The 26,385-nt window shown below is 44.6% G+C and overlaps 1 protein-coding gene across 1 annotated transcript; it reads left to right on the forward strand.

Annotated features, from left to right (window-relative positions):
* Positions 1 to 10,753: 10,753 nt before the first annotated feature.
* Positions 10,754 to 26,178, forward strand: LOC111860887 (transmembrane protein 164). Its single transcript, XM_023845031.2, has 6 exons — positions 10,754 to 11,937; positions 20,264 to 20,313; positions 21,673 to 21,739; positions 23,564 to 23,642; positions 24,724 to 24,824; positions 25,246 to 26,178. Exons 1-6 carry the CDS (start codon positions 11,500 to 11,502, stop codon positions 25,450 to 25,452), a joined length of 942 nt encoding a protein of 313 aa, XP_023700799.2. The 5' UTR covers positions 10,754 to 11,499; the 3' UTR covers positions 25,453 to 26,178.
* The last annotated feature ends 207 nt before the right edge of the window (positions 26,179 to 26,385 follow it).

Genomic DNA, 26,385 nt, shown 5'->3' on the forward strand with positions numbered 1-26,385 from the left:
TACATCATTCCCAATAATATAAGGCAGTCGTTATTGTAGATGTAAAACGAAAGAATAAATATGAAACTACATATATAGGCATGTTTTAAAAACGTGAAGTGAAATATCCTTTGGAAAAGAAAATAAATATTTCTTCTGGGATCAATAAAGTTGATCAAATTTCATTTAATCTAATGAGATATGTTGGATCTGAGGAAAATACATATTTTTTTCTGAGTGAAAGCCAATCAGGCATTTTAAATAGTTATAGCGGTATAGTTCCATACATTTATTACCCAAAATATTTATGGCGATTAATTTGGTTGCTTTGACATGTGCATTATGCTTTAGCATATGTGGCAGCTATTTCATATTTAGTCATTGATGTAACTTTTCCTTTATAATGTTAGTACATTATATTAAATGAAATGAAATTATATATGGACGATGGGGCGGAAACTTCATAGAAATTTAAGCATTTAAAATATTAAGCAGCACATAAAGAGAATGGTCAAAGATCATTAGCTACTTCTCCGGTTAAAGTTTTAATGTAAAACTAAATTGAACATAACTTCACCCATTTTGTGAATGTGCGAACAGGTGTATAATCTTGACATGACGTTTTGGATTTTTTTTGGCGTTTAAAATGATTCAAACTCCTTGCACAGCCGAAAAAAATGAGCGTTGTCATTGGAAATACAACTTTAAAACCCTTTATTTGTTTACAGAACAGTACAATGGTTTTCTTGCAATTTTAGATGCTCTCATAAGGTTTCACCGTGCAATATACATTAAATGCCTTTCTGAACAACACAACAGTACCAAAAAATGAGCGTTGTCATTGGAAATACAACTTTAAAACCCTTTATTTGTTTACAGAACAGTACAATGGTTTTCTTGCCATTTTAGATGCTCTCATAAGGTTTCACCGTGCAATATACATTAAATGCCTTTCTGAACAACACAACAGTTGTATATCATATATAAGACCTAGTTCAAACTACGTACAAAATAGACTGCCAGTTGGGCTGAGATTTACTTTCATAGAGAATTTCACTTTATATTCCACTGAATAAAAGAAACGTGTACATAAACGGCTTATTTCATCATTCATCGTTTTATTGTTGAAAAGAACTTGACATCTTTGCTGTTGCTCCCCGCGTGTCGTTTTCATTGCCTTTGCGCAGACAGTAATGTCGTTACTGACCCAGTAGTCAGATGTAGCTGTATAGTATTTATCACACAGATCATACACTGAGTACTGGGTGAGCACTGACATCTAGGACACTCCAAGAACCGGATTTATCTGGAAACCAAATCAAGTCAGATTTTAAATTCAGTTTTCACTAATAGAAACCTGCTTTGTCCATGAACCGCTTTGACCACGCGCTTGTCAGGAAAATGATCCTTGCCGTGTAGTTACAGGCGCCGCGCTGCTGCCCTGACATTCAGCCTTTGTGGTAAAACCGAAACTGTTCATGTGTTTAGCGGATTGCCTCTTTCTCATCCTCATCCATGCTGCTGAAACACTTCTCTCTGCACGACGTGCACTTGGTAAGGATCAAAGCTGAGCGCACCTTCCCCAGTCCGGTGCGTTGTCGACACTCATGCCTTACAGTTTAAAAATAGAGAAGTCGCATCTAAGACTACGCCGAGCATGTATTTCCTGTGAATTACTTTGACAGTTAACAGTAAAACGACTACTTCCTTTCTTAATGAATAAAACCACCATCTTGTTTAACTTTTTCAATTGTTCCACATATGAATTTCAAAAACCATCATAGTTAATCCCGGCGTGATTATTTAATTGCTGATACATCTATAATTAGTTTGAAACATTTTGCTTTCTACATGAAGCATCTCTATATTTGCCAGGTTATTTTAATACAAATGCAGCTTTACCTGAGTTTTCCAGTTTTGTTCATGATATATTGCAAAGTATAAAAGTATAGTTAAAAGAAGCATTCTAATTTACACGTTATTTGCCACAAACCATCATGATTTCTTTAAGATGTAAACTGTTAGACTTTGTTTACAGTTTGTTCTTCAATCTGATGCTTATTGATTGTGGAAATTGTTTATATAACATGTTGTCTTTATTCATTGTATCAGTGTATTCCAGAGTAAAAAAACTAATTATAAATTTATTATAAAACTAAAATGAATTAAAGACTTGTTAAAAACTGTTGGAAACCTACCTCCCCACCCTACCTGTCTCCACATTGGTTCCACATCCTTCCTGCTTTGGTCGGCCCAGAATTCTAAGAATCGGTAGATACAACTTCCTTAGTGTCATGTGTCACTGCATGCGGAGGATCCACAGCAGAGCCCTCAGCGACCTCCTCCAGCCTGGTTCTGAGAGCGAAGGAGCCGGGCACCCGTTTTAGTACCATCTCTCCAAATTTCCCCGGGGCCTCTCCCTCCACCTGGGCGGGAGTTATGAATGTTACTCATGCACCTTCCAGGGACTGTCCCTCAGACTGTATCGCTGTACATACAAGCAATACATACAAACAACGTGAATCCACTGATGAACATTAAACTCTGTGAAGTCATTAGTAGAAAAACCACTAAGAAAAGGTTCTAGAATTATTTTAGGTTTCATTTCTCCAGACAATACAGCCATACCTTCCTTATTATTATTATTATCATCATCATCATCATCATCATCATAATTATTATTATTATTATTATTATTATTATTATTATTATTATTATTATTACCACTCGTCCATCTTCCATAGGCCATTATCCATCATCCTGAAGCCAATCCATGAAAGAACAGGGCATGAGCCAAGGGGTAACTAGTACTAGGTGCTATTACAGAACTATTTCTTAGGGGTATCCAGATATTACCAGGGACGACCCACTTTATTAGGGACACCCAGATATTACCAGGGACGACCCACTTTATTAGGGACACCCAGATATTACCAGGGACGACCCACTTTATTAGGGACACCCAGATAGTACCAGGGAGGACCCACTTTATTAGGGACACCAAGATAGTACCAGGCAGGAGCTGTTCTAAGGCTCAGCCACATGGTAACTGAACCTCTTTACCCATCTGTATTTTGTGTACATTCAGTTGCAGCCACATTTGTTGGCGGTTTGGAGGGGCAGCTTGTGTGTGTGAGCTAACATACGTATCTAATTAATGCTGGAGGTATATATATATGGATCTCCATAAATGTGCATGTGATTTCATTAATAGGTGCGTGCATCAATTTGGGTCTGTGCTTCTGTGTGTTTTTGCGTGTCTGGAGAAACATACAGCTTTGGTCCTAGACAACATCTTCGAGTCCTTTCACACGAACACATCCTCACATCACTGGAGTTCCCAGAATTCCCTCTCCAGCATGGTGACATGCTGCGGTGTGTCAGGGCAGCACGTTCAAGCCAAGCCGGTTGGCTGACCTGCTAAGCCTCTGATGACCTCATCGCCAGCAGTGGTTTTTATAGAGCTGACTTAATTTCATGCTCTCCAGACATCATTCATTTGCATAAACATTTTGGTGAATCATAGCGGTTATGAGTTCTATAAAACCGTGATCCAGGAAGTAAAGACTCTCTGCTCGACAACCGCCGCCCCCCCCCCCAGGGCGGGGCTACTCTGGTTCTTACTGGCACGGGCCACAAAGATTTTCTCTGGGGATTATGAAACACAACTCATATTTGTAGAATCAGTGGGGAGGTCTCCGGGGGAACTTGGATCACCAGTGGTGACACATAGTAAAATTTCACTAAGTGTAGAATGGGGGGGGGGGGGGGGCTAAGGGTGTGGACAGGGTGGGGTGAAGTGAGGGGATTTGGGCTTGATATCTACACAAAACTTACATAACATCGTTTAGAATCAGGATAATGAGACTTGTATTACCCCAAAGGAAACTGTATCTCTCAGCGCTCCAGGTGTGTGACGACAGATGGGTGACAATAGGAAGGCAGCTTCTTTTCACGTCTGTGTGGGTCTCTGACTGTTGGGTACCTGGAATCTCCTGCCAACAGAGAGAACGGAAAACTCCTCTCCCCACATGTGGTGGTTCTGCCAGTAAACTTTCATCACGGCGGCTGCCCACTCAGCCAAAAGTCTGCATACCGTCTCATGCTTACAGCCCTGGGAGAAGCTTCAGCTATCTTCATCCATCAGGTTAAAAAAATAATTAATAAGAAACGTGGGGGGTGGGGGGACAAAACACCACCAGGCAACAATGACGAGAAACAAAATTATGTATATTCTACGCAAAACATGACCTGTCCCCTTAGGTGAAAGTATGCAAGATGCAAAAGATGAAAGTGAACATTGTCCCCACAAGCAATATAGTCGGCATACAATGAGTACGTTTATTCCAGGAAAGGGAAAAAGGTCAAGTTCACGCTGATTTTTCTGAACAAATTTTTTTGGACGTCCCCAACTACCCACGGCCAGACAAAATATCACACGTCAGCAAGTGACCGGTTATTAAGTCCTTTTCTCATTATTAATTTTAGTGTGAATTCTTTGGTTTTTACGGGTGAATCTTGTGGACTGAATGTTTTACCTGCATTCAATTCTAATTTCAACGCAGTGGCGCAAAAGCGATGCAGTCTGAATTGATCTGTTTTATATCTGCTTGTAGATATGTAGCCTACGACGTGATTTTATTTTTAGCAAGCGACGTCGATGTTTTTGCACTCGTGTCTTCGCGGTCTACATGCTTGCACCATCTTGTAAAAGACTTATTTTTTTGCCTTATTCTGCTTTTTTTGTACTTATATCTTTACTTTTAGAAGTTTAGTTGTATGTTTAATTTGCCTATGTCACGACACCCCGCACACAAAAAGAAATTACTTGTACTCTGTAGGCTACTTAATTGGCGTATACAAAAAGATGCTGATTGGTTCGATACCCAGGCCAGTGTCCAATCCAGTGGCTCCTGTGTCACTTGGTAAGCAGCTACACCCTGGAAATTGATTAAAAATATATTTACTCATAACAGACAGCGAAAATTAAGTAAAGAATCCTGTTGACAGACGTTAAAAATACAGTCAGCTATAGATGACATACATATATAACGAGCAGTTAAGCAACTAAATCAGGAAATTTAATAGCTTGTTAGCTTTAGTTGTATAGAACTAGAACCCCGATCAGTGTAGCTCCTATACATACAGGAGGGACGGAGTTGGTAGTGGAGACCGTAGAGCGTCTGCGTTTCCATGCCCCCTCGATATCTCTATCGACTTCGTTGCCCTGGTTACGACCCGAGCCCCTCCATTCCGGGGCTCCTCCATAGCAATACCTGTTTTGAAACTCCATTTCCCAGTATGCACCTTTAAAAATAGGTTTCTTTCCTTGTCATTTTTCTTTTCCTCAAACTAAAAATACCAGCAAACATGTATGCCAGAAGTTTTTGAATGATTAGCTTGAAGTTTAGCGGGGGATACTGAAGGTCATTGGTTCAAATCCTAGGGTTGGCAGAGTTGTTTCATAGTCAAGCACCTGGGCAAGGCCCTTAACCCCCAATTGTTCCAGGGACTGGATGACCCTACTTTCTCAAAACATACGTCCCTTTCAACAAAAGCATCTGCAAAATAAATAAATTGCAAATACCGGTGCAACGTAGGTCACTTAAACCCTGTGAAACGATGCTTGTAATAACTCTGAGATAAAGCAATAATTCTCTCAGCATGAATGCTAAGTGCTAATGCTAAGTGCCCACCGTACTAGCTAACTATCAGGAAAGCACTCGATTTACTGAATAGCGGTAAACGATTCAATCAGTAAATAAAATGTCTCAGGGAAACAGCTGCGGCTAAAGCTTCTCTAAACAGCTACATGACCCACAGAATTCCTGTCCAGCCTAAAATAAGAATTTTCCTTTTTCTCTAACATTTCAATGAGAAAAAATTCCAATGTGAATTTATGGTACATGAGAAAATATGTGAGTCAGTGTAGAAAATGTATATAAATGTGTATGACCTGAACGAGTCTGTTTCCAGTGGACTGGTTTCCTGCTGGAGCAACTCTCATGGAGTTGGTCCACATCAGCAGTTTAAGCTGGTTGTTGGTTTGGGTGCGTTTGTGCTGTGAATATTTCCATACCACTGTGATGCTTCCTGTCTCATCTCTGTCCCTCTGTGTAGAACAATACGGTGTCCATTCATCTGTCAGAGTATCATCTCAAATCAGTTTGAGGGTCTGTAGTCAGTGGCTCAGTGTATGCACAAATCGATGGCTTTAGACATAGGGAGAAGGCAGATTTTAGAGTCACCTTCACGCATAAGGAAATATCCTCCCCTGTTATTAATATGTCATCTTGTCGAGGAGATTTCTTTTCTTTTTCCATAGAACTGTCATAGTCACTCCAGGAAAAAAATATATTGTTAATAAATAATGCACTCTGAGTTGTCACCTGGAGGGGGAAAAAATCACATGCAGTAAAGAGAGTAGTTGTTACTGGATGAGTGCTCGAATGATTGATTACAATCACAACCTTCCCCAGAACTTCCTCCGGAGTTACGGAATGATTAACAGCTGTCTGCTCTAATGTTTGTAATTTCTTTGCCTGTGAAATCTCATTGAATCCATAACAAAGCTTTGGAAGCAGTGATGAATTTGCCCATAGCACTGTAAAAACTGTAGCACTGCAAAAACTGGAAAAGACATAAGCTTCTGGAGTGTATTATAAGGAATACTCAGCAAACTGAATTGGTTATGTTCCTTTTAAATAATACATTGCTGGGTTGAATTACCTGGGGACCAAGTCAACACCTTGAACTCTTGTTCATGTTCCTCAAACCAATCCTAAACAATTTTTGCAGTGTGGTGGGGTGCATCATGCCCTTAAAGAGGTCACTGCCATTGGGCAAATTCATTGCTGTGAAGGGGTGTACTTGGTCTGCAACAACGTTTAGCTAGGTGGTACGTGTTAAACCAACATCCACATGAATGCTGGGACCCAAGGTTTCCCAGCAGAGCATCAGCCACAGCATCACATTGCCTCCGCCAGCATTCCATCCATCCAATCAAGGTGTAACCTCTTCTCCAGGCAAATGATGCACACGCACATGGCCGTCCACGTGATGTAATAGAAAACCTGACGTATCAGACCAGGCGTCCTTCCTCCATTGCTCCATGGTCCGGTTCTGATGCTCACGTGCCAATTGTAGGTGCTTTCGGTGGTGGACGGGGGTCAGCATGGGCACCCTGACTGGTCTGCGGCTGCGCAGCCCCATATGCAGCAAGCTGCGACGCACTGCGTGTTCTTCAAGAACTGACTGTTTACTTGCATAATATGCAATGGCACCCTTGACAGGCGCCATTGTAATGAGATAATCAATGTTGTTCATTTCACCTGTCAGTTTAATGTTATAGCTGATGGGTGTGTAAATATCAGTAAGTTCACCTTGCACGAGACAAGGCAGATGTACCTTCCACGGGTTGTCATATTACCACTAGAGGGCTCTCCTACTCAAACTGTTTTCTTTTTCGTGGCATCAGTCATACCCATCAGACTCTTTTAATATATTCATAAATATAAAAACGAGTTAACTTTACCTATTACAACTAGGCCCTGTCCAAATTAATCACTTGTCGAAAGAGGCCAACCAAAGCCAAGCGATCTATTTCAATAGATTTAATGATAAACCACGATAATTGCAATGACATGTTTATGGTGACCGCGTTTCAGCTACGGGTAGTAATGTAGTCGTTACAGCTTAATAAAAGGTGAACAACGAAAAATTGAACGATGTTTCTGCATATCCATCTTTACAATCTCGGAAAGAGGCCTATCGTTTAGCCAGCGAAAGTGGTTTTAATTTGTTCAATTTTTATTTTCAAATATTCACTATAGATCATACGATGTTCCTTTCTCATTATCTCTGTCCTATATTCGCATTTTTCTTATACAGGCTTATTGCTTTCGTTTACCGTACGGTGCAGTTTTATTTTGGGCTTAGTAATTTATTTCAGTTATCTGAATGCAAAGAATTCTCTGATTTTGTTTTCGTAGAAATACATCCGCACTACAATCCTATATTAGTGAAATCAACTACACTGCCTTTATCTTAGCACAGAAATAAATCAAATTCTACAGAAAAGGCAAATACCCAAAAATGGAAATCATGGCAAATTACTATAATCCCTATATACTAAATAGCCAAGTAAATACAAGTACCTGTAACTTTAATTGTGTCCATTGATATGAACACTCTATACTAGCTTAGTGTAATCTTGTAACTATACCTATAAACCGACACCTAGGGAGAGCAGAAATGTAATAGCACCCAACCCAAGAGAGAGCCGATCCTGCGGTGTCCATGTGTGTTCAATAGCACTTTAGGTTTCGGATTCTGATGGAGGCCGAGCTGGGGGCGACACCTGCTGGAGGGTGGCATGTTTTGTGGTGGTGAGTGGATGCTGTAATTGGCGTCATTTGGTGTGTTAATTCGCTCGACCCCCCTGCAGGGTCACTGACGCCAGAAACTGGCCGCCTGGCTCATTGTAGACTGGAGAAAAGCTGGCCCTTCCCCTAAAAGTTCAAAGACAGACATCTTACTATACTCGAGATAAATATTATTTTGCATCCGTTCGCTGCCGAAGCCGGAACCGGTTGCTCCATATGATATGATGCTGTTATTTCCTTCGTTTTATGTTACTTAATTTATAATAGGCCTGTATACTAAATATATACCTAATTATACACGTAGCCTATATAATTATATGTTAGTTTATATGCATTTTTAATTTCATGATACAATACTCTTCGCTATATTGTACTAGACATAGTGACTCGCACATTACTACACCAGAGGGGGGCGAAAGACTATCCCAGTCCTAAAACCGCATGATGTGGTTCACAGATCTCATTCGTAAACTAAATAAGCGAATCATTTAATTCGTTTGAAAAATGAGTTCTGAACAGTTTGTGTAGTGAATGCAGTCAGTTTCTTAGGATAAACTGGGCAGCGCGTCTCTGTAAATCCTCTCGGGCTATAACCATCTGTTTTAGCTAAACTTAGGTCAATCGGTAGCAAGAAGCTTCATCTTAAAGGAATGAGGTTTCTAGCTGCTATAGTATTAAATATAACGAGGGTTTGTGGGTTGGTATGCTCCGATGTATTGGTGTTGTGCAGTAATAGCTGCGGCTGCGGGTGGCATACTTTCAGTATAGATAGGAGAATCCGTATCTATAAGATTGCAGACGCTGTTTTTGTCATTTTCGGTTTGGGTGCAAGAGAAATTCGCAGCATTCAGAAATGACTGGATTTCATTCCCCTGGAAGGTGTAAATTAAAAGGCATGTCTGTCGGGGCTAGTCCCAGGTTAAATGCATCCAAAGCCGCTTTTTTACGAACAAAGTGCACTTTCCACTATTATACCCCATAACATCCTGCACTATAGCGGCCCTCACCGACGTACAGGGCGAAGCTGTTGCGTAATCGGCTGCAGTTACGGCATGCAAAGCCCTGCCCTAACTTCCATAACGTGGCGAAATTTGGGAGACATCTGTGCAAAAACGTGCTACACGTCTAAATAAGGTTGATAATTAAAATAATAGTGTAATTCAGCTAAATAATATGATTGTTTTCCAACATAAGATTTCTGTTCGAGCAAGCTTAACTGGCAATGGGAATTAATACTCTAAAGCCGGGAACCATATCGTATTGTGGATAACACCATTTACGGAAAACTATTGTAGGGCAACGCCACCAGGGGGGATATACCCCCCCCCCCCCCCCCCCCAAGGCGCGTTCATTTCATAGTCACGCATTAATGGTAGGGGGTCTTTAACCTGTGTCTATTTTCATTTCGCTGTTCCTCCATTGAAGGGCTCAAAGATAGAGTGAAATGTTTTGTGACAGCAAAACACCGTTACCAGTAACACTGCCATTCCTCCCAGTTTCTCTACAGACGTAAGCGAGCTCCATTTCAAACAACGGAGTGTCACAAACTGATCGACAGTAAAATCGCCTCTTCTCCTTTTTGGTGGGCAGAATCCGTTTTGTAAAATCGTATTCGATGTTTTATAATGGCTGGCTGGGCGCATAATTTGCTGCTAAAGTGGATGGCATAATTTCATAATTAACCCGTCAATTTTAGAAACGGTCGGGTTTGTTGTTGCGGTGCTCTCCAGGGTGAGAGAGATGGCCCTGGGGAGAGATCACAGGTCATTGTTTAACTCCTAATCCCATACCCACTGCCCCGCCCCGTCTATTATTCAGACTAATACAATTCAGCGTACGGTATTGTCATTAAAAAAACAGCCGTTAATGCCGTAAGATTATAATTCTTTAAAACTGCAAATAGTTTACATTTTACGCATATATAGGCTACTAAAGGTTATATTATGCATATAGAAACCTTCGGGCTCCCCAAACGCTCCGTTAAATATGTTAACCTTGCACACAGTACAGTACTGTAGTCCACCAGGGAATTGTTCAATACATTTTAAAAATGAGGTTCTGGAAAGTGATATATTATATAAATGGTATATATGTATGTATTTATACACACGTGTGTATATAAATATATATTTGCAAATGCATATATAATATATATGTATAGAAACACATATATATTTATATAAGCTTATTGCACTTTGCATCCCGTTATGTTTTAAATAATCCATTTATGGAACCGCCCCTGCAAACCATGTCACGTCTATAGGGTTAATAAGACATACAGTTTAGAAGGGGGTGGGCTCATTTCCGGGACTGTCCAATGGCGTGCAGCAGCTCTAATGACTGACGGGCCGCTCCGGCGCTGGCCGTATAAGGTACGAGGTGACGCTGAGGAGGAGGAGGCGCGCTGCGTGCGACCGAAGCTTCTCTCCGTGCGCGACCGCAGGAGCTCAGCGCTGCACGAAGCATGGATGTCCCTGCCAAGCCTGGGCTTCTCCCGCCATTGTAGCGACCGAGGATTGCTCCCTTTTTCACCCACCGTTGTTGTCTCCCGGCTACTCCGCGCCCGTATATCCTGCTAGAGCGCCGGCGGCCGGACGCGCATCTTTTGCATGCGGCGCCCCTCCCAGCCGTGCGCTCCGGTAACAAGACGGCGTCGCAGTTTCTCTGCTCCCGGAGACCTCAGCCTCCGCTCCCCTCGTTTTCATTCCGACAGGTTGCATGCTGAAACCTGTTAGCCAGCTTTCTTGGCAGAAGACGTTCGCTTTCCTACATGCCTATCTGTGTCATTTTTGGGTGCCTGCTCATCAAAATCCAGGCGAGGATCGTCGTGCATGGTCTCAAAATCTGAATACCCTGGTCTCCTGCATTTTTTTTTCCATCTGATTATTAAAATTTTCCGGAATGCGCCTGCAGTAAGAAACCCGGGAATTGAAAAAGCCGGGCTCTTTTTTTACACCTATCAGTCTCAAGGATCCGGCGTTTTGGGGTGTTGCTTTTGGACGTTTTTGCATCTCGGGAACCGACATCACCGAGTGCGGCATCAGGGGCAGAAGACGGCGTGATAACGGCCATTCGTCTCTCTTTATTATAAGACCCTGCAGCCCCCGCCCTGACGGGTACCGATTTCCGCAGTTTCATGTTTCGCCAGGAAATCAGTGTATTATCTTTCATTCCGTCGTGTTCATACCTTTTCCAATACGAGAAGAGGAACATGTCCCGGTATAACATCTACAGCCTGCTGGACTGGGTCTACGGTGGCGTGGACCCCAAATTCGAGGGCAATGGGGGCCCCGAGTGCGCAGCATTTTTGAGCACGCACCAGCGCCTGGTGGAGAGCCTGCTGATAGTCATCATCTCCATCCTGGAGGTCGCCTTGGCGCTGCGCAAGATCAACGTGCCCAGGGAGCTGAGGGAGGTGGCCCGGGACCCGTGCAGGTCCAATGGGGACAGCCTGGGCAAGAACCTGTTGCTGGTGGCGCTATGCATGACCTTCGGGGTGGAGGTGGGCTTCAAGTTCGCCACCAAGACCGTGATCTATCTGCTGAACCCCTGTCACGTGATCACCATGATCCAGGTAACGGTAGCAGCATCTTTTGGGATCTTTGCGTTTTGCAGTTGCGCCCGACATGTATCCGTCAGCTCTTCTTTGGCCTGCTTCCCCCCAGTAAAGCATTCTCCATCATCTCTCTTGGAGATGTTGTGAACTGGCTTGAACATACATCAGTACAGACGCTCCCCGGGTTACGATGGTCCGTGTTACAATATTTCGACTTTACGATCGGTAAATGTTTTTCACTTTCAGTACATTATTCAATAAATTACATGAGGTAATCAACACTTATTTTTTTTATAAAAAAAAAAATAAAAAATCTAAATTAGCCTTTGTGTTAATAAATTTCCCCAACTGTAGGCTAATGTAAGTGTTCTAAGCATGTTTAGGGTAGGCAACACTCTCAGAAAGAGGGTACCAGTTTGTGATTTTGCTTGTCGCTGGGGCTATACCTGTTAAGGTACGGAAATGGACTCCCCGAGATACAAGCAATATTAATCTACCCCCAATGGACACAGTCCATTTGTGTACCTGAAAAGGTACAATTACACACAACTAAGGGTACAACTGAAAGGCATTTGAGGGTACAGTCCCAGTGACAAGCAAATTGGCACTCATGTCTCTGAGAGTGTATATGCTTGGCTATGATGTTTGTCAGGTTAGGTATTCTGTATTAAGATGTATTTCTGCCTTACGATAGGTTTGTCGGAACGTAACCCCATGGTAACTTGGGGAGCGGCTGCATTTTATATCTGCGATAAAAAAAACGGAGTACAGCTATAAATGAGAGAAAATAGCAGTGGTATTAAGTTCTTGTAGTAATAAGCGCTGAAATTAAATTTGATACTATGTGCCACAATTTTATTGCACCGATTTTGCTTTTGGGTTTGGTCCCGTGGCCTTAAAACTCGTATTTTAGATACCGGACTATAAATTGGCGACGCTCCTTAATACCCTAAACGGCGGCAGTTTCAGAAGCTTGTTATCCGTGCTGGGGTGCATTTTGTTCATGAAAAACAGCAGCGGCCGCCATGCACTGTTGCTGTCTGACTTTTTTTTTTTTTGCACACTGAAAACCTTCCAAAAGGCCGTGCATGTTATTCTTCCGGGAATGAGCCGGTCGCCTTGATCTCCGTCTCTAGCGTCTCCCCTCTTTTTTCGGAAAGCCGATAGGTAAAAAAAATCTATTATTCAGGTTGTGAAACAAAATAAAATTCCTGCCAAGTCTGTGGCCTCCAGTCCTCTGCTAGACTGTCAGAGACCATAAATCGATATCCACATCTGACAGGCTGAAATTGATTTGATGGAATATGTCTGTTCTTCTTTCTTAAAGTATTTTGATAAATTGATGTCTATTTTTATAGTAAATCATTGGTAGTTTTTAAAAATTAAAACCTGGTATTTTTTTATTTTACGCAATTCAATCAATATATAGTGAGGTATATTTGTGGATTTTCCAAATGGGTAGTACAGGGAGCCTAACCATTTATGGAGATTGCAGGCCAGTTCGGTGTCATGATACTTAGTTTGGACACTTCACTGGTGCCTATGGTTGAGATAATTGTGACGGAATGCTGGGAAATGTACATCTGATTCCGGTATTTATAGCTAAAAAGCTTCCAGTTGTGGTGAATGTAGATAGCAGGTATTCAGGTGGGAGAGTCGCCCACGCACAGAAGGTTACCGGCCCGCAGCGCTGAGGATCACCTTCCGCCTGTGACCTCACCCTGGATGGTCAAGCGCAGCACGTCCTGTTCTCACGATCAGCTAGTCTCCAGGGCCGGCAGGGTGGGTTGGGGGTGTGGCTGGTTGCTGGTCATCAAATCCGGGTGTTAGGGTGTGTCGTAGACCGCAGTCCGTACGGATAGTCCCAAAAAAGGGTGGGGGTTGCTGACTGTCCCATGGGGCTCGTTGTCCACTGGCCTCACCGTTGGGTTCTGTCTGGACCTTGGCCAAACTGGCTGAGTTCCCCCCCCCGGTTTTGGCTGGCGGGCTGGTATTAGGCCGTACCTTCCATGTCAAAGTGAACCATCACTAATGAGCAACTGAAAAATTAATATGACATTCATGTAACAAACACAGACTGTCTGTAGTTAGGGACTCTCTCTATACAGGCTGACGGATGCTGGAGTATTATTTACTGCCATGAGTATTAGTGATGGTTAGACCCCCTGCTCTTTGAGTACCGTTGCATCTTATTGGGTCAAACGAGGCAGCAGGTAACCGAGACAACCCATCCTCCTATCACCTCTAGGCCTGTTGGACTAGAGCAGGGCTCTTCAAATCTGGACCTCGATTCCAAATCCAGGCCTTGTTTTCAGTTCTTCCAGGTAGCTAGTTTAATAATTACTGATTCTGATTGGTCAGAGGCTTCACACCTGACTGACAGGTAAAGGAAGGCTGGGAAATCAGCAGTGCTCGGACCTCGAGGACCGTGATTTGAATAACCCTGGACTAGAGTATATGCGTGCAGGGAGAACAAGCTCGCTCTCTCTTTCTAACTAACATGCAAACAAACAGAGGATTCAAACCGTGATACTGGGGCTGCCCATCAATGTTGCCTCACACTGTATCAACTTGAACTCACACGGTTCAAGCCCAGCCTCAGCACGTCTGCGGGTCCTTGAGCAAGACCCTCAACCCCCAGCTCCCTGGGCGCCGCTACGGGTGGCTGCCCTTCGCGGACAGCTTACTCTACAAAGAGCAAGTTGAGGGAGGCGTAAAAACAATTTCCCCACGGGGATCGATAAAGTATCAATTATTAATTATTATTATTATTTATCACCCTGCCGCTAATTACGCAATGTTGAAAATGTTTGTTCTGAGAAAAACGTATAAAGTTCCTGTTTCTTCGTTCTTTTTTTGGACAACAGTTGGCCCTTAATCTAATGATCAAAGAGACGCACTAGGTTCAGAAGTGTGAAATCTAGAACATCCCGGCTAAACAACTCTTTCTTCCCCACTACAATCAGACTCCTAAATAGACGACCTACCTCATTTACATAACAGATCACTTTGCATATCATGACCTACCTCATTTGCACAACAGGTCACTTTGCACTTTAAGCTCTTTTTGCACTATTTTTCTCAAGTATGCTCTTTTGTACTTAATTTAAATTTAATTTAACCTGGCATTTGTGAGTGGACAGCAAAGTAAGAATTTCATTGTACTGAGAAATACTACTTTTCTGTACATATGATAATAAACGCTTTGAATCTTGAATCTAGTGAATGACAAGAGTGAATGCAAACATGGCTGCTTGGCCCAGTAAGTATTGGGTCTTGGACAGTGATTTATTTAAATACTGAAATGGCAGTGAAGACACTCCCATGGAGTCATTCGGGACAACTCTCTTATACTCCCTCGACCTTTTGCTATCGTGACACATTTGCAGAAATCAGCTGCCATCTTCAGATAGGGCCAAAGCCAGTGTGATAATTATCCTCAGCTAGGGAATGGAGATCCTCGTCTTGGGTTCTTGCCGGTCACGGGTTCTTGCCGGTGCTGAATCAGCGGGCATCTGCTCACGGTAATGGGGGACAGGGCAGGGCGTCGGTCACTGAGGACTACGGAAGCTGGCGCCATCTGAATGAACATCCCTCAGAATTAACAATCATCCGAGGTGAAGATCAGATGAGCCTTTGTTGATCCCTGGAGGTAATTGTCAGAGAAGCAGTCGCCCCATTCAGGGCTCGAACCCATGACCTTGGCATCATTAGCATCCTGCTTTATCCAACTGAGCTAACCAGCCGAGGTGTAGATACCGTTTTCATTTCTCTGTGGTCATTACCAGCACTGTGATTTCGCTGTGTTGTTGATGTATAAATGGAGACAACTATACTACTTTGAAGGTCTGATGCCCAACCTGAGGTGGCCCATCTTCCCCTGCTAGGCCGTCTAGGCCGAGTCCCTCTGGGAGAATCTGGACCAGCCCTGACCTTGCTGCAGAACCAGCAGACTTCCCAGCTAAAATACTCCCCACCTAGGAGACCATTAGTGTTGGCACAAGTTTTTTTTGTCCTGATTTCTAATTTTTGCCCCTAAGATGTTTATTTCTGGTGGCATTTTGGGGTTTAAGGAAAAGGCTTTGCTGAATCGATCGCCATGACCCAGTTTCTTTAAAGGGTGCTTATTCTATTTCTTTCAGATGCCCAGCACTCTCATAAATTAGCTTTCTGAAACGTCTCCGGTTGTAATCAAGCATCCTGGTTCACGCTGCATATGGCATGAGAGAGTCGTGCAGGTCCGTATCCTTCAGATCTAATCTGAATTCCTCTGTGCTCATAGTGACGACGTGCCGATCAATATCAGAGTTAAGCCAGCCTGCTGGTTGCCTGTATGTAATTTTCACGGAGAAAGGTCACCTCTGTTTACACACAGTTTAGTGCACGCCCTGTGGTTTGAGGTCTGTCAGTTGGCATCTGTGGACTTGCTGCGACGAATAGCCGAATTTACTGACTCGGTAAATCTTCCATCCTCCTCTTCCTCTGATGGACGAGGGCTGAGCGCTTTTCTTCCAGACCGTTACTGATGATGTAGGTCCCTGTCTTGTCTATGTCCCCAAGGACAGGACGCCGAAGTCACTCGCACAGCTCCCTTCCTGCAGCAGTCTCTCTGCTGAGGTTGGGGCACAGAGGAAGTGACATCGTGCTGTTTTTTTTTCCCAGAATATTCTGAAGGAAGAGGAGATTGTTCCAGAATGCTTATCTCGAATTTGTTTTCAGTTATACGCACCCAAACTGAGCTCGAAATCTGGGAGTAGTTCCTTATATCAGGAAATTGTACCAAAAGATGCAAGGCTGTTGGGGCAAAGTGTCGGTGAGGGATGCAGTCCTGATGTTTGTGGGCGTGACCTGGTTCCTGAGGAACCTGCTTATACACCAGCCGCTCCCCTCTGCGGTACCTGCCACAGTGGCTTCATCTCCGCTCTGCTGCATCAGCACCTACGCCGTTCCCGTCGCAGTCACTTGGGGGACCTCTCCGAGAGAAGAAAAACGACTGTCCGCCATTCCCAGTGGAACAGTGCTTGTGCTTAATTAGACATCGAGTGCCAGTCCTGCCGATAATTAAGGCTTATGCTGAGCTGGACTGTATCGCGGGTGCACCACTATGCGGGGATTTCAGCTTGAAGTAAACATGCGACTTCATCCTGAGCTGTTTCAGATGACGCCATTCGCGTTCGCATTGTTGCTGGAAGTACAACCAGTACTTCAATATCAGAGTCAGTAACGAGTTGTAGGCCTGGCCATGTGCTTGATTATCAGTTATTTTCTTTCTCACTCGACCTTCCTCTGATTTCTTGTCATACAGATTGTACACTTCTGTACTTGTAAAAATTAGAGTTATTATTTAACAGGATCATATCTGCCGTGTGGCCATATTTATTTTTGTGATTATGATGGTTACTGTTGTTGTTATTAAACTCCATAATTTTGTTGTTCTGCATCGTTTATTTTCGTCATACAGTAACAGCCACGGCCGGAGCGCTGTTCATTTGGCCGATATTTCCTGCTCCAGTGAAGTAGAAAGCTTTATTTGTGTCTTGAACAGTTTTTGCATTTGCGTCATGAGTCGTAAACACACAATAAAAGGGGCTTTCACATGCGAGACCTGCGGTAGATTGTAAAGCTGTCTTCCTGGTATCTGCCCTGCGACACGGAGACAGGCGGTTTTACAAAAACATGGGAACCAAATATTGGACGCTTTCAAGAAACATAGGTATTGCTTGTAAATGGAAATGCAAAAATACAGTATGTAAACATTCTCATTCATGATTTCGTGTTTAGATATTATCGATTAATTTAGCTATTTTTTTGCGGCAATAATCGATAATGCCGATATCAACCAAACCCCATTATCACGTATTATGTGCTGTATCCTCCTGAGACCCAAGGAAAAAAAGTGTCCTTCAATCTTAGGTTATTTGTGATTTTCTGTGTCTTTGGAGGAAATAAGACATCTTACAATTTAGATTTTTTTCTAATTTATTTTTATTTTTAATTTCACAGCTTGTCCTCTTTAGTGTACAACAGGAATAAATACATAAGAACATAAGAACTATACAAACGAGAGGAGGCCATTCGGCCCATCGAGCTCGCTTGGGGAGAACTTAACTAATAGCTCAGAGTTGTTAAAATATTATCTGGCTCTGATTTAAAGGAACCCAAGGATTCAGCTTGCACTACGTTATCAGGAAGACTATCCCATACTCTGACTACACGCTGTGTAAAGAAGTGCTTCCTTAAATCCAGTTTGAAATGTTCTCCCGCTAATTTCCACCTATGGCCACGAGTTCTTGTATTTGAACTAATGCTGAAGTAACTATTCGGTTGAACGGCATCCAAACCTGTTAGAATCTTATAGACCTGGATCATGTCCCCCCTCAGTCTCCTTTGCTTGAGGCTGAACAGATTTAGCTCAAATAACCTTTCCTAACATCAGTGAAAAGATAGACGGGAAAACAAAATGTCCACTACAATGGACAGAGATGAATGGATGGGGTCTCAGGAGGATATTTCTATACGACAGGCAGTGCAGTAGGTTTGTTTACACCAGCATCACCGCAAACACGCGCATAACGCTTTGTGTTACGGTATAACGGCAACTACGACACCAGGTGATAGGAATCTTTCGGCTCTGTTACAATCTTACGGATGGGACCCACCATCGTATATGCAGTTCGCCATTCACCAAAACATGACTGCATATGAAAAACAGAATTGTGCACTTTACACAAAAATGCACAGTTCGTGCAGCTGAATTGAGCAAGAACTTTATTCAAAATACTGATTCATCCTTGGAAGTTAAAGGCCGTTAGTTAAATCTGGCCTTTAAATTTTAGTAGTTCCAATATTTCAGTACTGGAGTGTTAGCCATCAGGATACAGTGGTAATATCGTGATGCATCAATCATGACAGTGGTATTGTAATTATGGGTTAGTTGGCAATTCTCTGGCTTCCAGAATAGTCTTACTGTCACCGAAGGACTTCTTCATTTTATCTTTTTGCTGACACAGTGTGACAGGCTGCCGCGTGTCACTAATGCACGAAAATCCATGTAACCACAAAATGAAATCTCTCCACATGAAATCTCTCCACACGATGCTCAGACTTCATCTATTGAGTAATACGCTACCAGTCAAAAGCTTTTACAGACCACAGGTTTTGACTACTTTTACATTTATTTCATAAACTGCAGCTTTTTTTATTCTTGTTAAGCACTGGAAAGTTGAGTGAACAACTTTAAATGAAAATGTAAGTAAAATTAAATGTTTCCTTTATAACATGGAAAGAGTATCTAACAGTGCATGTCTGACATCCTGTTAACTGGTTCTGTGTCGATGGCGTAGTCAAACTCTAGGCTGTCCTTTAACTTTAAATGCACTAGTTAATTTCATCTCATGAAACAGAGCAGTATTTAATGTCCCTTATAGAAAGAATGGCTCAAATTTTCTCTGCAGTTATAACAGCTAGAGGAGGTGACTTTGAATCAAAGATACGGCATTTTCATGCTAATAAAGGTACTCAAGTGGTGAACATACTACAAATTTATTTGTTAGCAAAGAACTTTTTAATATATATTTTTAGTAAATGTTAAGTGAGTAACCTGCAAATGTAGAAAATTTCAGCATTTGCAAAAAAGATTCAGTGACAGAACCAGTGTAAGGGTTCCTAATCATGTTATACAGGATGGTGCAACATCTGCAGCTTCACAGAGTTGCTATAATATCTAATGCAAATTTCCTAACATCTTATTTTGCATGTTATCTGTCATGCGTAGATGTCCTTATGTAAGAAAGTTTCGGTGGTATCTCTGTGCCTTTCTTGGCAAACCGCCGTACACAGCTGAATATTCACATCGCTCTTTGCTTCTTGATGTCCAACCATCACCGCATCTGTCAAGCTGTATCGCGATTTAAAGGGTTCAGCATCGTTATCAGCTAGTTCTGCTCAGCTACAGTTCTTTGCTTTTCTGAATCGTCAGAATCGCCCCCCCCCCAGTGCCGTCGACGTCTCTCTCCCTAATACAGGATCCTTCAGAGTTTCCCGCTGCAACATGCGCCGCCCGCAGTTCGAAGGCTGGCTGCGGCCGTGAACGTTTGGAACTCACACCCTTCCGTGAGGGTGCCGTGGGGCTGAGCACGTCTGGGTCTCGCGGCCCGGCGTGTGATGGTGTGAGGTCATCACCTGGAATAAGGGTTATAAATCAGTTTATTTATTCTATCACGGATGCCTCCGTTGGTGGGGGAGCAGCTGTCTGTGAGATCAGGGAGGTACCTGTGAGTGTGTGTGTGTGTGTGTGTGAGAGAGAGAGAGAGATTCCTAACAGTGTTACCCCCTCCATCCACAGATCTTCCTCCTGGCCTGTCCTCCTTGCAAGACCGCCATGGTTATCTTCAGGTGAGTCCTCCCCCCACGCCACACGCCCGCCCCCCCCCCATTTGGGTTTGTGGTCTGTGTCCAATCAGTCACCACCTGCTGCGTGTCGTGGTGCGTCCTCGTCTCACGATGCATTACATTAAGAGGCCGTGAGGCAGCCTCCTAAAAATAGCCCTTTATCCCGACAGCCCGGCCGCCGTGCTCCGCGATTCCATCCCTTTTTCAGGACGACGCACACATAGCATTCCCCCGCCGAGGTCCGTAATCACGACAAATATAGTTAGGCTATAAATAAGCCACTCGAACTCCAGATATTCCCAACACAGTAATGCAAACAAACAATGTATCGTCTCGTAAAGAATTTACGCTTGTTGAAAGCGGCTAACGGATTAGCGTCCGTTCCCGTTGGCCACCTGCAAGGAGGGTTAGCAAACGATTCAGTTGGTCTATTCCTTGATTGTCGCCTCTCTGGCATTATTTTGATTTGTTAGGCCAGAGTCCTGTCTGTGTTCTGTGGGACCGAATGGGGTCTGACTGGGTTTGTACTTCACATGAAAGAGTACTATACCCTCGGTTGGGCTATGATGTCAGCTTCTGTAAAATAAATCACAAAAATGCCCTTAGGGGACATTGCCGGCAGGTTTTGAATTCCTCCCTCTTTTTTTGGTGTAATTCAATACAGCGGATTACACTTAAGTAGACTTATATCATGCCGAAAGGTTTGTGTACATGTAGTCATTGTCTTTGTGAACCACATAAGTGCACCATGTGACCGTCTTGCTCACTCAAGTGATCATCACTCACTTTCTCAGCAGACCCCCCCAGGCACTGTGTGATCAAGGGACCCTCATTAGATAGTGGAGCCTCCCACAGGATAGGAGAACCAGGTGTGGAATTCCAGCATGCTGCTGAAACCTCACCACCTCCCTCTCTTCCTGTTTGTCACTGGGGTGTCATCGTCTCTTTGCTGTAATGCCAGATTGCCTTGGATGGCATTACGGCGAAATATTACTTATTCAATTCAGTCTCTCTAAGCTCACGAATGGAAGCGTTGCATTTTTAGGTGTCCGCCTGTCTCATTTGCCTTCTGCGTTTTAGAATATATTGAGTTGACACGGATTGAGACAATTATTGCGACAGTTGAGTAAGAGGGCCCCGATCTGCACAGGAAGGGCTGTTGCGATTTACATCCTGGCCAGTGAAATCCAGGAAGTCACGCGGTCTGTTGTTTTGAGTGTCCCATGTTGTAGATGCGAGTGCCTGACATGAGAGTGACTCCGGGCGTCTTGCACGTCGACTTTAAAATCCCACAGCCCCCTCTGTACATCATGTTAGAAGCACCTGTGGGATCTGAGCCCTTTTCCCATGTGTGTCCTCTAGGCTTCAAGTTCACATGCTCAACGGTGCCCTCCTGGCTCTCCTGTTCCCCGTCGTCAACACGAGGCTGGTGAGTCCCCCCCAGAAAGCACGCCGCGTTCGAGCACGACACCGGAACCGTGTAACCCTGGGCCGCCGTGTGCACGTGTGTGGGCTTGCTCGCAGATGCCTCCGGTTGTTCTGGCATGTTCCGGGAACCACAGAGCGAGGATATTTCTGATGCCACAGCTGTTGGAGAAATCTGCAAACTATGCATGCAGCTGTGCGGGGGGGTGGGGGTGCAGATTGGCCGGGCAGTATTAATGAGGTTTGGATAACGGTGTCACTTTAAGCGGTTGGATTGTGAGAGAAGCAGCTGACTTCCCATTGGCGTGTTTACATTCTCCCTCGTCATAGCGTGAAACTGAAAGTATTTCAGCACCATCGGTGCAAATGTTTATCCATTCCCTGTGCAGCAGCGTGCTCCGCCAGCTGTGCGCCGAGGCTGTAACGCCACCAGGCTACCGCGCGGAGAAATGAGGAAGGACGTGAGGTTTTCTTAGCCTGCAGGCGCAGCGTGACCAGATCCAACTAACTTTCGCGCCCTGCTGTTGACGGGGATGGATATTTATGAGGCTTTGGGTGGAGGGCTGCCTGTTCGTTATCTAGTGCCGCAAGCCGTCGCCTTATTTACGCATGTAATAAGTTCATAAATCTTTAAGGAAAACGTGTCGAACGCTGGTACCGTCATGTTCCTCGCCGATTTGCCGCCCCCAGCTCCCCGACGTGCATCGCACGCCCACCACCACCCTGTTCGTGAGTCATAAGTGTTACCACTAAAGACCGCCCCCAAGGTCGGACTCGCCAGTTGGGTGGTGTCAGTGTATTTGAGGCTGTTGTGCGCGGTGGGGCTTGGGGGCAGTGTGGGTTTCACAGACATGCAGCAGGAGGCGGGTATACTTCACCGTGTGGCGGCCGCCAGACTGGGCTCTTCCCCGGCCCCTCGTACGACGCTCGCACACCACAAGCCCAGGTTCAGTGGCTGGTGCCGGCTGCTCGCGTGTCGTTAGCTCCTGCGGGCGGAGCCACACAGGAAACCCTTCAGCCTAACAAGGCCTCGTTAACCAGGCTGCAGCCGACAACGTTCGGTTGCTAGGAGACCGGCATTCACAAGTGACCGTTGTTAGGGAGACAGACTGGTCCCCCCCCCTCCCCCCCACGAAGTTACTTTGCTGGGGGTAAATCGTAGAGTGAGGGTGGGGCTGTGGCGAGCAGCCGACGTCGAGATTGAGGCGGCTCCGTCGTCACAGCTAAACATGAGGACATTATCTGTGCCCTTGTGGCCATGGGTGCCCTTCATCTGAACAGTGCTGTAATGTGTAATATCGGCGTTATCTATGACAGCCTTTAGACCATCTCTCTCTGTCAAGTCAGATCAAAGGCTGACAGCTTATATGGATGTTGTGCCCCCCCCCCCCCCACTAATCCTCCCCGAGGGGTACATGTGCTTTTACCAGTTACACCTCAGTTCCCCTGGGATACATCATCCAAAGGCTTCGCACGCATTATGTTCGTGATGAGTAAACTCATCGCAGAGCTTCCTGTATAGCCGCCCCCCCCCCCCCATTTCCTGGCTCCTAATGCTCATGCCATTTGCGGTTTATCATCACGATGTCTGTGAGGCGGGGGTGCAGCCTCTTCCGAGGCTGCCAGCTACGGCCCGGAATGCTGTTATTTCCTGTTAATTGTGGCCTGGCTGGGAACGAGCGCGCAGGATGGCTTCCTGCGGCCGGCCGGTGCAGCGGCGATCCTCGCATGCCGTGTCGATGGCCAGATGCAGGCCATTCTGTACAGGTCCAGGTGACGGCAGTGATATCAGCGGTTAGAGTGATTTTCTGTCCCTGTCCCCTTACAGCTCCCCTTTGAAAAGGAGGTCTATTACATTCAGCACTCCATGCTCTACCTGGTTCCGATCTACCTTTTTAGAAAAGGAGGTAAGTGGTAATAACTACAGATTTAGACATAGAAAAGATATGTAATGAATTAACGAAAATGAATAAATTGATGAATAAAAACAGTTGGTCAGGTGTTGATGTGTGATGCTTACAAAAACAGTCCTTGGTATGTTAGCTTGTTGTTTTTGACAATGGCTTGCTGTGCAATGCTGCCATCTAGTGTTCAAACTGTGTTACTCGCGCAGTCATTCCTCGTGCACAGAAGCTCCCCCTGCTGGTACTGATTACAGGCTGATTTATACTTCTGCGCTGAATCGATGTAGGTATGGCGTAGTCGAATTCCCTATGACACACACCTCCCCAGAAATGTAACTACACATCACAGTGACGCAGAGTGCAACAACGGATTGATCCGCTTGGTTAGCATCACACTAAACTCCCACACAAATGTTTTGGTGTTGTTTCCAGCTGGGGGCATTTTTTTGTGGGACAAACTTGTGATTGGCTTGCTGCTAGCCTGCTGTTTTTGCCACGGTCACAGCTGTTTACACTACAGCTGCACGATATCAGCAAGTTTCAGATGTCACAAATTAATATCGTGCTATTTATAAAAAATACATTTCCCACAAACCCATCAATGAGTGATTTAAAAGGATAAAAATGGATTTTGATTGGCTCGGAAAGTGTATGCAGAACTCATGCAAAAGCAGCAGCAGTAACGCTTTAAAACTGATTTTTACACATATACTAGATAATCTTCGAAAGGAAGAATCATTAAATCTGTGAAGCTTGCCAAGTTTAGTTTCTTTTAACAGAGGAAAAACATTTTAGCCAAAGTTAACTCCACCATACTCAATCAGCCGGCGTTCTGGTGATGTCATTGCAGAGCGACACAGACACAATAGCGCACAAGTATAAACGGCGTAGGCGCAAGTCCTGCATACGCTCAACGCGGAAATATAAACCAGCCGTAAGACTCACCCGTCGTCGTCCTCCCGTGCTGGACATGGGATGTGTTGTGGTATCAGGGTGCAAATTTTGGTCGCTTTCAAGGCGATTAGGCTCTGAGGGCGTGAAGCTTCCTTGACAATGAGCCCGTTGTCATTGTTCCATCTCCCAGGCATCTACAAGCCCGAGCCCCTAGTCAACATGTGGTGGGCCCTGCTGTCCACTGGCATCCTCTTCCTGTACCACTTCGTCTTCCTGCAGGGACTGGGCCTGGTGAGTATGGACCAGTGTCGCCGTCTCCATCAGGCCTGTGCTCTTTGCTAACGACGCATCTTCGGGGCCTTTCTTTATGGCAGCGCTCACACTGCTTCCCACGTTAAACTCTCTGGCTTTATAATTAAATATCTAGCGGGAGACTGGTAGCCCCTGCCTATGAAGTATCAAACTTGAAATTTCCCCCCATTCACACCTGCTTTTTTCACTCACATGACCTTGTCACATGACAGTGTCACATGACGAGGCTAGGTTGAAATATCAAACACATGCTTGCAGTCAATGCCTGTATGTATAGTATTAATGGCTAATGAAACTAAGGTGAGACGTAATCTAATCGCAATAAAAAGGATAATGTTAATAACAGAAAGTGCCGGAGCCGTTAGTTTTCTGATGTTTGTGTTCTGCGACATTCCTCCAGATGACCGAGGTCAACCTGAACAACATGCTGTGTCCTGCTGTGTCGGACCCCTTCTACGGGCCCTGGTACCGGGTGTGGGCCACGGGCCACCAGACCGCGCTGACGCTGGTGCACGGCAAGGCGCTGACCTTGCTCTGCCACAGCGGCGGCCCCGCCTTCCGGCAGCTGCTGGATGCCGTCCGGCTGCGCGGCAAGAAGATCGACTGAGCGGCAGCTGGCCCCGTTCGAGACGCCGCTCTGCCCGTCCCGCTGCCGCCATCGTCCGCTCGTACCGCGTTCGCCAGCCCGCAGTGTCGTTCCTGTCGTGATGTTCCGGTCGTTTCGAGGTCCACATCTCCAACGCGCCTTTTTAGAGCCCTGACTGATGTCCGAGACACTGGGATGATGCTTAAAGGGCCGAGGCGGGGCGTCCATAGTGCCCTGCAATTCTTTTTTTTATTTTTAGATTTTTAATGTATGTCAAGAGGCCTTCTGCTAGCTTAGCTGAGACCGTATGGGGTTGACCCCCCCCCGTAAAGGCTGTACAAGTGTGCTTTGTATTTGCTTTTTATCTGTGCCCTCAGTGTTAAAGCCAATGTAGTGAACTGTAGCCATGCGATAATGAGACTCAGTAACGGACCACAACGTGGCTCCAGCCAGGTGGGGGCGATATTTCGCCTGAATGGACAATCCAGTCCTCCAGAGACTCACTGGAAATGGCACGCTGGTGCATAAGGGAGATGGATGGTGGATGGTCATCGTGCCAGGGAACAGGACAGGGAATTCCATCCCCACCATACCAATATGAAAAATATGGAAAAAGGTGTAACTTTTATAATGTACTGTGCCGATTTAAAACTAGTGTTTTCATCTGTTTTTGTCATACATTTGCAGTGTTGTTCATTAGTACCTCGCAACAAAACTATTTTCAATAAACAGCTGTACATCTCCAGATATCTGGCCATGTTTCTGTGAATGAGCACAAAGTATTTTCTCAACAACGTCATGTTTGGTCATTCTTTTTGCAGCACTAATACTTGCCATTTAAGCTGACACAGTGGCTATTGTGACTGCTCATTAAACTTAACCCAGGCAGGGGTTCTTATCCAATAAGGGATTTTACTTCAAGGAATTCAAAACGACTGCAGAACACATCACAGC

Source organism: Paramormyrops kingsleyae, chromosome 24 (genome assembly GCF_048594095.1).
Source record: "Paramormyrops kingsleyae isolate MSU_618 chromosome 24, PKINGS_0.4, whole genome shotgun sequence".
Classification (NCBI taxonomy): Eukaryota; Metazoa; Chordata; class Actinopteri; order Osteoglossiformes; family Mormyridae; genus Paramormyrops; species Paramormyrops kingsleyae.

What these genes read in the sequence shown, in the direction of transcription:
- LOC111860887 (XM_023845031.2), top strand. Translation starts at nt 11,500, where the DNA reads ATGTTTCGCCAGGAAATCAGTGTATTATCTTTCATTCCGTCGTGTTCA. An exon ending in ACGTGATCACCATGATCCAG is followed by an intron (nt 11,938 to 20,263) that starts GTAACGGTAGCA and finishes CTCCATCCACAG; the next exon opens with ATCTTCCTCCTGGCCTGTCC. An exon ending in TCCTGCAGGGACTGGGCCTG is followed by an intron (nt 24,825 to 25,245) that starts GTGAGTATGGAC and finishes ACATTCCTCCAG; the next exon opens with ATGACCGAGGTCAACCTGAA.